Raw genomic sequence first — 11,578 nt, forward strand, 5'->3', positions numbered from 1 at the left:
TTTTAACAACAACAATATTGCATTTTAATGATTTGTATTGCACTCCAGGCAATATACCATTATTACATTCATATCCAATATGATTCACCATATAATAAATAACATGAAAGATAAATAGCAATTTCAGATCTTGTACTGCACAATTGCATTCTGCTACTGTAAATCCTGGTTGTAAATCTATTCATTAAAAGTATTCACGTTCTGTAATCTAAGCTGTGGTAATATAGGTCTTGAGAAATGCTTCTAATGAAGAGCTCATGAGGCAAAATAAGAGTCCTGCATCGAGTAGAGCTGGTCGATGGGATTCAGCACTCCGGGTCCAGCATCAGACGTGGAGAGAAGATAATCTCCCAGGTTAGTGACTGACGTGTCGCTGTCTATTTCATGGAACAGGGATTCACGATCTGAAAAAGGAAGAAAGTGTTCAAAAGTTAGGGATATGATGAAGTGCCTTTTGGACCAAAAAAACCAGCCCAGCCTGTGTTACTATCTGCATATTCATTCCTTTGCCTTCAATCCCTGCGCCTTGCAGTCCTACACTAATTCACAGAGAATCATAGAATGATCTTGTAGTGGTAGAACTGTTACCATATGGGAGCATGTGATCCCCCGGCATTTGTGGTGGCGTTAGTCCATGACGAAAAGAGTCCACTTTGTACAAGGCCTGTTCCATAGCTGTAATCTGCTGCTGGTGCAGACGTGAATATGGGTGCACACCATCTAGGTCAGGATTGATACCTTCCATCATTGACACTGGAATGACATGGATAAATAGATAGAAGGGGTGAGACAAAAATGTGAATTGGATTATTGATGCAATTATTGAGCTTCAGTTATCTTGTGCTGGGCCAGTTTAAACAATCATACCTGAATGCAGTCTTTGGGGGTTGTAGGGATCTTGCTGCTGTTGTTGTTGCTGTTGCCTTCTGGCAAGTTTCTTAATCTGTTAGGAAAACAAAGTAATTGCTACGTCTAAATTAAAAAGATAATTAGACAAGTTAAACAGTGACATCTACACTCATGACATTCACAGGTTGAACAAATAAAATAATTTACCTTAGCCCTTTGATTTTGAAACCAAACTTGTACCACTCGAACGCTTAATCCAGTATCTTCTGCCAGTGTCTCTCTTACCTAGGAATAAAATGCTTATTAGATTAATAAAAGGTTAATAAGTAAAATAATGTTTACATCTTATGGATAAGCTAAAAACAACTTAAATTACATTCCAGACAGACAAAATCTCAACTGTTCCTTTCCAGATTTTCAGAAGTCTTTTTCCTTTTGTCAGATCTAAACAGCACCATCCTCTCTTTTACAGAAAGAAATACACTAAAGAGACTCACTTGCACTGTTAGATTGATTTGATTGTAATTTATCTCAGTGGCAAAATGTCGATCTGCTGGTGTTTAGATGAATTGCATAAACTACATTTAGTCTATTTTCAGTGGCGTCACAGTACAGTTCTGTAAGCTCAAATCACAACCTTTAACTTCCACTATAATGCAGTTAAATGGATTAAGCCATAATTAGTAAACTATCACTCAAACCTTTCTACAAGGTTTAGAGGAGACCTCAAAAGAAGCTTTGAACGCCCGTCTCTGCTGGGTTGTAAGGATAGTTCGTGGGCGTTTTGGTCGCTTGTGATCTCTGTCTTCCCTTCCTTTCCCTGCATTGTCAGGCTTCCCAGTGTTTTCTTCCTCTTCATCACTTTTATCTAAATTATATGAAAGAGTAAGACTCAAAAGTTACCAAAAGGTTTTCAAAAATAACACCAAACAGTGCAGTTAACAATTTTACCATTAAAATATTTTATATTAAAACATTATAGGTGTGTCTTTGTTTCAAATCCCAGGATGTGCACTATTGGTATGATGTATTAAATACTTTGTATCATTAAACTAAATTAAATTAAATAAAGTTAAATGTTTCTGCAAAATAGCGTGATAAGAATTACTCAAGTGGTGTTTGAGCAGGCTACATCAGGTCCAGTTTATACAGGTCCAGTTTATAAACCACGATTGCTGCTTGTTTTCTGCTTGTACCTGAGTCAGAAGCTGCTGGGCTGATGAGATTCAGTAGCTCTCGCTCCTTGTCATAGTCACTCCTACACAGCAGCTGCCCCTCCTTCAGCAGAAACTTGTCTCCTTTCTGCAGCTGCCGCTCACACACACAACAGCAGAAGCAGTGCAGGTGATACACACTCTTCTGTGCCCGCATCACAAACTCTGCAGGGGTGATCAGCTCCAAACAACCACTGCACTTCACTGCAAACAATCTAGTCAGGGAAAGAAGAGGGACAGGATTTCAGATTGTCAGAAAATACTCCATTAGCTTTTTCACACAAGGCAATAAACACAGTGCCAGGGGTTCAAGTCTTTCTTAGCAAATAATTGCAGTACAGCATGCGTATGGTAGCCTTGAAACTGTGCTTTAAGACATCGATTAGGATTTGCATCCTAAACCTCAACCTGCCAAGTTGTAATCTGTTGATGTTTTCTCAGCACTTTCTAGATTAATACAAAGCTTATGCTGAATGTAAGACTATAGAGCAAGTTATAAATGCAAATGCTTTATAAATCATATTGTGGACATTTATGAGTGTTATTTATGTAGATATCTAAATTATAAGGAATAGTACAATAATGTGGGTACAATTTACTGACTAGAACAGAACATCAACAAATTCAAAACATTAAATATATATATATATATATATATATATATATATATATATATATATATATATATTTTATTCACTCTTACAGCACCATTGAACTGATTCCCTGTGTGTCACTTTTTCTCCTGGTAGGCTTACTGGCGACTAACTTTTCCTTTCCTAGTAGAAATATGTCAGAGTTATTTGGAATGTTGCTGAGTGGTTGCTTTCATTCTGTAGTTGACAAGGCCCCCCACTGCAGAGTGCCCCTTCCCTCTGAGAATGGCAAGTGTAAGTTTTAGCACCTGGCAACCAAACTTGGACTAAGCCTTTTAAACTATGAGTGATTTTTTGGCTGTTGTATCGAGGACTTCAGTCCTACGGAGAAAGGAGAATAAAACTCCCCATGCAATGGCTCCAGTCAGGGGAAGAATTAGGTTTCCCGTGGGGCAGGCTGATCCATGGCATTACTTTAATTATACTTTACTAACCAAAAACAAAGGAGGCTAACACAGCCCCATGTTAAATATCTCAGTTTATGCCTAATTTGTCTCCAATTCATTTTAGAATTACCCATTATAGCAATAACAGAGTAAAATAATTTTTTTGTAATTTTTTTTATCCCTTTTCGTTAATCAAGTCTTTCAAACTCTTTTTGAATCATGACGCAGAACAAGCTCTTCCACCTCACAGTTAAATTAATGGAAACAAGATACCCACAATTCAGATATTAATTTGATATTAACTTATAAGTACATACGCAGCTAACTACAGTGTACTTATAACACTTAAAGCTTTATATTACATGTTGCTTTGTTAGACAAACTTCAGAATGTTATCGTTTTTTGTGTCAGTGCCTCAACATGACATATATGCACAACTATATTTAGAATTATATTTATATATTTATATTTAGAATTCACAAAACTTTTAAAAGATAATCACCGTGTAATCCACTAAATAAATAAAATACCAAACTATTTCAAAGTGTTCAAAGTAGCCTATAATTATCATTTAGCATTTCCTACAAAGTAAAAAAAAAAAAAAAAAAAATATCTGCAGTAATTGGTGTATGAAAAAGCTGACTAAAAGCTGACTTGTTTAATAATTTAACCCTTTCACTGAAGCTATTGACAGTCAGTAAGTTGAAGCTGTATTGAAACCACTCAGAAGGAGAAAAGGGACACGGTGAATTTATATAAAAGCCATTAGTGGCTGGATATTAGGGAAATAACAGTAAAAATGAATTTCACACTGCTCCACCAAGCACTTATAGCACGGCTTAATAGAAGCCCACTGCGCCCGCTTTAAATTTTAATGATGTTGAAAGTTTATCAGGTTAAACACTTACAGAAGATTGAACATGGTTCAAGGCTAATGCATATGGCACATCTAATCAAATATAAAATACCTGTTCAGTTCCTTAAAAAGGAAAATAGGAAGCTGCTCAAGTTAATATAGGGGATATCACTTTGGAAATACATTATAAGAAAAACAATTCAAAACTGTTGAAGATGAATAGGAGTTTTATAAAGAATTTAAGAGCTATTCTTTCATTATTAGGTCTTTCAAAGGTACTGTATCGTTAGACCTCAAACAGACAGTAGGCTCTGAGTTTGTCTACCTGTGTGGTGGAAGGGCAGTGCTCTTAGCCAATAAAGGGTAGTGCATTATCCATGCATATGTCGCTGACAGCAAGCCTAACCATGTAAGTTGGATGATGATAGTGTAAGAGTGCCAGGGGTTGAGTAGAAAGGCATGGCGCAATGTATGTGAATAATTGGTCAGGTCAGATAAGACATGGCTGGATGAGCAATACCCCTCTATATTACAAAAATGATGCCTCGGCACACTTCATGCACTTGGATTTCCTCAAGTAGTCCTTTTTGCAAGTTTAAATATGCCTGTAACATATGGTGTGTATATTGTTGTTCTCAGGTTTTCTATCAGTTGTGCCTCTGGGACACAGCTATTCCACACTTTATTTATCAACCATGTGGGCAGTCTATTACTATCTAATAAGTTCTCAGTGGTCATTTTTGAATGCGTGTGTCGATAATAATTGCACTGACCAACTGCTAATTCTTATCTGTGGATGGTCTCTCCATCAAACTGTTTTAGATGTCAGTGCTTCTGTGCACTCTCCATGAGCCCACCTGCCAGTCTTTGAAAGAGAACATAGCTTAGTTTGCGGAAACTGGACTTTGAGATGTTCCAAGTGATCATGAATCTATTTTAAAAATATTTGAGAAGGACTGTTTATTTATGTATTTCTCCTGCAGAAAAGAAAGAAGCCATGCTGACATGGCCATATGCTGTCCCCAGCTTGAAGTTACCAAGCCGCTGCGTTTCACTAACCTAACCGATTTTGACAATGTGTCACTTTAACTCTCTCCAGCTCTTTCCCTGCCTGTAACAGCATTCCCACATTCCACTGCCCAACCTACCTGCAAGCACCAGTCTCTCCCCAGACCAGTCCTCCAGACATCCACAACCAAGACAGTGCATGTTAGAGTCAGCACAATGGGGTTTAGGTAGGTGCGCAAAGCTGATACCAAATGCATAACTTTACTAAATTTGAGTATTTGTGAATTAACCCGTCACACACAATACAGCAATTAACACATTAAAACATCAAAAGATGTGTCAAGACAGACGCAGTGCCATCACTTTCCTTAAGCGACACACACAGCAAATCCCCTTTATGCAAAAGCAAACAGAATTCAATCTGCCAATAAATATTCATAGTGAGTGTAAATTACATTTCATTCTAAATATAACCCCTGCTTTCAGAATAACTCAACTATGGAATGATTTCAGTCTTGTAATGCTTGCAATGCTTGTAATGCTAAAACAGAATCACCTGTGCTTATGAAATGTCTGCTAATCAGTAGAAGATTCAGGAACACAAATTCTTCTGTACATCAGTACATCAGTGCAGTAATGTCTGTAGCATGCCTCCATTACCATGCTCTTACTTGCTTTGTGACTCCATATACAGTATGTAGACCATGGCCCAGACATACTAATAATCGAGGAACAGTGACAATTTAAAAAACATACAACAGATACATTTTTGATAATTAACTTGGCAATTTGATTACAATGCCCATGTTTAGATGATAAGTTACACACAGTAAACTTAACAATGAACAACATTAGTTAAAAAAGGTATCTCCATTAACGACTATATCTCTCTGCGATGCTTTCCTGTGCTTTACTATGCTTTCATGTTGCTTTATTACACTGTGCTTTTACCCTGGTAAACTTTAATAAGGGTAATAACAGCATACTATAGCTTTGAATAAAACATATAATCGTACATACATGGGTATGTACTAATTCATGTCATATACATCAGTTTAGTTTGGATTAGTGTTTGTTTTTTGTTTCACAATGCAAAAAACAAGAACATGAACATTGCTACAGTTGTTTATGTATTTAAGGAGTCTAGGCTATATATTTTAGTGTTAATAATCTACCGTACTCACTCGAATTTAGCTCCAATACTGGTAGCTGATATTAAATACAGTACATGTACAAAATGACATCATATCTATATACATCCTTCACAAAAAAACAATAAAAACCCCATCATCAATAAAGTGTTAATACAGAACAATTATAATATTTTAAAATAAACATATTATTGTACCTTATTGCTAACCAAAACAGAGAATCTAATATCAAAACATAGCTTTCTCATTCAGAATATTATTTGTACACATGTGCCTATTTAATTTAATATGTAGGATTATTATTATTATTATTATTATTATTATTATTATTATTATTATTATTATTATTATCTCCTTCGTATTTGAACACATTGAATGGGAAAGTATGCTTGTTTAAATTATTATTTGTTTAATTTTCTCTGTTCATAACTCCTGGTCCTCCCTGGGAATGCTTGTAGTTACAGTGGTTTAATGTTTCATTCAAAATATTTGTATTTGAATTTGATACGAACACTTTCCTAGCCATATGGTATGGATTAAATAAAAAATATATATAATACAAAAATACAAAATAAAACATAGGATACTTACTTTTCGTAGTCGTGTTTGCAGTAAATCTTTTTCTCTCTAAGAAAACAAGTGGTTTTTAGTGGTTCTCTGCAAGCTGTACAATGAACACATTGTTCGTGCCAGAAACTGTCATTAACTCTCAGCAGAAATTTATCATAGATCACACTCTGGCAGCCTTCACACACAGCTTTCTGATTTATATCTGTACGCCAAAACATAAAAAGGGGGAGATTATATAGATTGGAAATTATGCATTAATTCATAGAAAAAAAGTATTTCGAAGAAGAAAATGCCTCTTCTATATCGTAACTTATTTGAGAATACATACACTGCCTGTAAGATAAAAAGTGAGACAATCTTACAGTTTTGAAGGCACATTTTCTATTAAATCTATTTTCTATTTCTCATCAAACTCATTTTTGTTAAGCATTACCGGTATTGTTACATGTTATGCACATTTCAAACACTTCATAAAAGTACAATATTGCATGAGAGATTGTTACACTGTAAATCAATTGTTTAAACATTACAGGAAACATACATCTTATGCAAACAGATTACAATACATTTCAGTGCCTGTTCTGTATTGTTTATATGTTACATTATATTTACTTTGGTAACTTTTCGTGTGTTTGAATTATGTTGTTTAAAATATGTTACATTAAGTGTATTTAACAGTATATTTATTTTACATTTGATGTGGACCATGATGAGAATATAATTCAATTTTGAATTTAATGCTTTCTTACTGTAAATTCAAACATGAATTATATTCTTCTCATGGCCCACATCAAAGTTTTTTTTTTCTTCATATTATAGCCTGATGTTTAATTCAACGATAAGTGAACGAAATATTGAAACAGCCTTTATCTGAAGTATATCATACTTATTATTAGTTTAATAATAATTAATTAATAACGTTGTTTTTTTTTGTTTGTTTTTTTTTGTTTCTTTTTAATGTTCAAGTATAACCATTGCGTTAAGGTTTTAATTTAGCGGTACAGTAAAAGGTAAAAGTGACCAAAAAATAAATAAATAAATAAATAAATAACAAGAAACTTTTTTTTCATTATCGTCCAATAATGTATGCATGCTTTTAAAGAAAAAATAATAATATTGTAAGTAAATAAATATATAAGGCTACATTGTAATTCGTAGTTATCTGAATAACAGAAACTCACCAAGTAATGATGAAAGAGATGTTTGATTCGGCGTGCCTGCTTCCATTTTAAAACCATCCAGCATATTCTGTTGAAGAAAAAAAAAAAATTGAAATATTTTGAGTGCATATAGAACAGGTAGCACACAAAGGCAAAGGCAGGCAAATAAACGTAAGTACCGCCATTATACAAGCTGTTATTAAAGGTGCACCACAGCACAGGTGCGCTTCCTTATTAAGCAATAAACATTAAATATGCTGCAAAGTAAAACGAGAGAAGTACATAGCCGACTTATTTATTAAATTGAACTTACTTAGTGTCTTTAAGTGAACTGCACTTAGTGATAAAGGTTATCATACATGTATAATGCAGCAATCCACAGCCTTTTACTGATTTCCTTTTTTTTAAGTTCCATCTATTCCAATGCCAAATGTGATTCCAAACTCAGAAGCTAGGAATGATCCCGTGCTCTCCGATCATGAGAACACTAGCTTGTTGAAAAATGTCAAGCTCTTAACTTTCCCTGTCCGAGGCTTTCAGACGGTGCCACTGTACTGTGAGGAGCACATGGTTTGTGTGAAAATCTTTCGATTAACCCATCTGTTAATCCATCCAGGGCTGCGTTTGCCCGTCTCTCTTTCTGAAATGAGTTTGAACAGTTCCTGTCTCTTCTCTTTCTGTACTGTCTAATTGTTTTCCTGTTCTCCTCCCATCTCTGCCTGAGCCCTGCTGCCAAGTACCCTTCACAAAGTAAGGTGTCAGTTAATGGAATATTTTTTTTCTGCCAAAATTAAAACATATCAGGCTTCTTAAAAAACAACAACAATGAGCCTAACAAAGTGTTCAGAACTGAATTGATTACTAAACCTATATTATATTACTTGTTATGTCTGATTTATTTTTTAGAAACAGAATACTCAAAGAAGCCTACATACATACATACATACACACATACAGACAGACAGACAGACAGACAGACAGACAGACAGACAAAGATGCAGTTGTGTAGTATTGATTTATCATTTCAACAAGGCTTCATTTTCTTGATCCTTATCTTTCATACTGCATCATGTTTAATTCGTTAAAAAGTTGTCCATTTATTAATTTTAACATTATATTTTAAGATGGGTCATTTCAAAATGTTAATTTAATATTCTCTTAGTTTGAAACCGTATCATGTTCCTCTGTTTGAGTTTACAATAAAAATCCTATTCAATTTCTTTTTATATTTAAATATGGAAAGTGTTAAATTAAGGTTTTGGGTTAAGGAGAACAAACATTTTGAGAATGCCTTTTATATTATTTTAACATTATCATTTAAAACCAGGGTCCTGTATACAACAAACAACTATATTAACCATTATTAATTACCCCAATAAATAACTCAAAAACATTTTTAGTTTATGCCCTCTTCCTCCCTGTCACAATATAAATATACATGAATATTCCTTTAGTATACACTGAAATGCTAAAGGAAACAACAATAGGATTAAATAGATTTATTTTTATACCGAACATGATTTCTTTATTTATTTTTCAAAAACATTCCACATCAAATAGGCTACAAGGACACATCGCCAATTCTTTTTTTTCTGTGCATAATATATTTGGATTATAACATTAGGTTTGGGAAATCAGTTGAAAATGAATATCGGTCTTAAATAAACAGTCCCACACGTTTCAGAAAAGGGATCCCTATGGTTCTTCTGGGCTTTCTCTGTAATTCTTGAAGTTTGTTTTATATAAATGAATATACATCATAATAATTAGAACCATCAGGGCCTCCATAATGGTATGCTTAACATTTGGAAACCATAATAAAGGGTTACAGTTGTAGCAACCCTGGATCAAGTTGTGGAAAAGCACGATGCGTGAAACCATGCCTCTGATTAGGATTAAGGGTTAAGTGCTCTAGTGCCTGATCTAACAATACGTGACCTAGCAACAAACGTAATTCCTCATCTCCCTGCATCCCCAGGCTTGAAGAAACTTGATGGGATACTGAATCCGCATTTACTTTATTCATCCATCCATGAGCTGGCATTGCAAGAAAGAAGAAAAAAAGACTACTTGCGCACAGAGGCCAAAAATATAACTGACAGCCATGGACAGAACTAAAACTAAAACAAGTTGAAGCGCCCTACAACAGCTGTCAATCTCACGTCAGCTACCAAGTGAGGGAGTCCGTCCAAAATGGTGTCGTCTGGTGAGCAGGATTCCTAATTCTCACACTGAAGCGGAAATTGAGGTGGGTTGGGTAGATTTCAAAAGAGCACTCTGTTTAATGCTTATGTGGTTGACTAACATGAAAAATGAATTACATCATTGTGAAGAACTGTTAATGTAGAGAACCTTTTTTTCTCTAAAATGACAGAGGACATTGCATTTCGCAATACAATATCTCTTGTATCTTGTATTTCTACATCCATCTTCCATTCCTTGCTTCAGTTACAAAATTATAACTTTTGTTTTCTGCACAATTTATTAAAAAAGTGAAACCTAAAGTCATGAGCATTTTTTTTAGCATAGATTCATAGTATACCATTTTTATTATTATTATTTTTATTTTAAGCTCCCAATACCCTAAGTGCCACTTTTCTGTTTGCAAATTGTGTATCTCCAATGGGATTGTATGCAATATTATCACTCAGTGAGCACTAATATTAAGAGATTTTGCATTGTAGTCTTCTGTCTGTAAATCTTGAGTTAGAGGCATCACTTAAGGACTCCTGTGGCTAACCAAATTGTGGCGATGTTCCAAGCCATGCACTAATGAATGTTTGCTGTGATCACATCTCCGGTCAGAGAATACAGAAGCAAGGACCAACAGCAATGAGCCAGTACACAAATCTTTGCATCAAAGGTCCATTCACGAGTGCAGGTGAGCTCAATAAACAGACAAAATGCTTCTGCTTTCCATATTTATTATTAAACAAAACTGACAATTCATTAAAACACAAATTAAGTGGCGCTGCCCAGAGATAAGTATTGAGCTTCTGCAGACACAGAGTTCTAGAGGTTAAGGGGATATAAGGATATGTGCAAAGTTATTTGTGCCTGCAAAACACCCATATTGCGGCCAAAATCTGCGTTTTGCAAACCATGTTTAGCTGGCGTAAAGTGGGACTTTAGCAGCCACTAAAAATGGGGTGTATGTAAAGAATGGTTTTCACCTGGTGTTCTGCACCCGTTATCAAATGAGCACTTTTCCATCATTAATCCATTTATATGATATTGAAATGTATTCAAATGAAGAAGAGAGCATGTTATTGGGCGGGATCTAGATACTAAGCGGGCGCAAACATTATAAAGAGATGTAAGGATGTTGCCTTGCACTTAGGCAATTGCTGACCCTCCAAAGACTTTGCACCTCCTCATCCAAGGTACAAACCGTTGTAGAAGCGACTAATTAAGAGCTGTATAAAATCACACACTTTCGGAAACCTGTCATTGGCCTCAGGATGGCTCTTGTGGTACACTTCCTCTTGTTGAGGACAGGTAGGAGTTTGGGATGCCGGAGGATGCGGTGGTAAGGTGTTATCGTCTTACTCTGCAGGTCATCCTAGATCTAATAGCTGAATTTCACCTTTTCATCACCTGGTTTACTTTCTCCACTATAGAGGACCATATGGCCTCTTTGGTAGCATAACTGATGTTGGCTGAGGCTTTTCAAAATAACTCAATTTCATGTTGAGGGACCTCAGCCATAAGGACTCTCAGCTCCTCCTCAG

At 35.3% G+C, this 11,578-nt stretch overlaps 1 protein-coding gene across 2 annotated transcripts; it reads right to left on the reverse strand.

Moving 5' to 3' along the window:
* On the reverse strand, positions 1-8,498 carry LOC117417423 (LIM homeobox transcription factor 1-alpha-like). Of its 2 annotated transcripts, none has more exons than XM_034029568.3 (9): positions 8,161-8,498; positions 7,869-7,935; positions 6,709-6,889; positions 2,046-2,278; positions 1,575-1,717; positions 1,057-1,134; positions 868-943; positions 589-753; positions 1-404 (listed from the first exon to the last, which is right to left on the reverse strand). In XM_034029568.3, the coding sequence occupies exons 2-9, from the start codon at positions 7,930-7,932 to the stop codon at positions 256-258; spliced, it is 1,089 nt and encodes a 362-aa protein (XP_033885459.2). In that variant the 5' UTR covers positions 7,933-7,935; positions 8,161-8,498; the 3' UTR covers positions 1-255. The 2 variants fall into 2 exon arrangements, with proteins under 2 accessions (XP_033885459.2, XP_033885458.2); XM_034029567.3 differs by having other exon boundaries at positions 1,551-1,717.
* Positions 8,499-11,578: the final 3,080 nt, after the last annotated feature.

The sequence above is a fragment of the Acipenser ruthenus genome, chromosome 12, assembly GCF_902713425.1.
Source record: "Acipenser ruthenus chromosome 12, fAciRut3.2 maternal haplotype, whole genome shotgun sequence".
Taxonomy (NCBI): domain Eukaryota; kingdom Metazoa; phylum Chordata; class Actinopteri; order Acipenseriformes; family Acipenseridae; genus Acipenser; species Acipenser ruthenus.

Excerpts from the sequence above, each read along its gene's own strand:
- LOC117417423 (XM_034029567.3), bottom strand. The coding sequence starts at position 7,932 with ATGCTGGATGGTTTTAAAATGGAAGCAGGCACGCCGAATCAAACATCT. Across the intron at positions 1,718-2,045 it reads CCCAGCAGCTTCTGACTCAG|ATAAAAGTGATGAAGAGGAA; the intron begins GTACAAGCAGAA and ends CATATAATTTAG. Across the intron at positions 1,135-1,550 it reads CCTCTAAACCTTGTAGAAAG|GTAAGAGAGACACTGGCAGA; the intron begins GTTTGAGTGATA and ends TTTTATTCCTAG.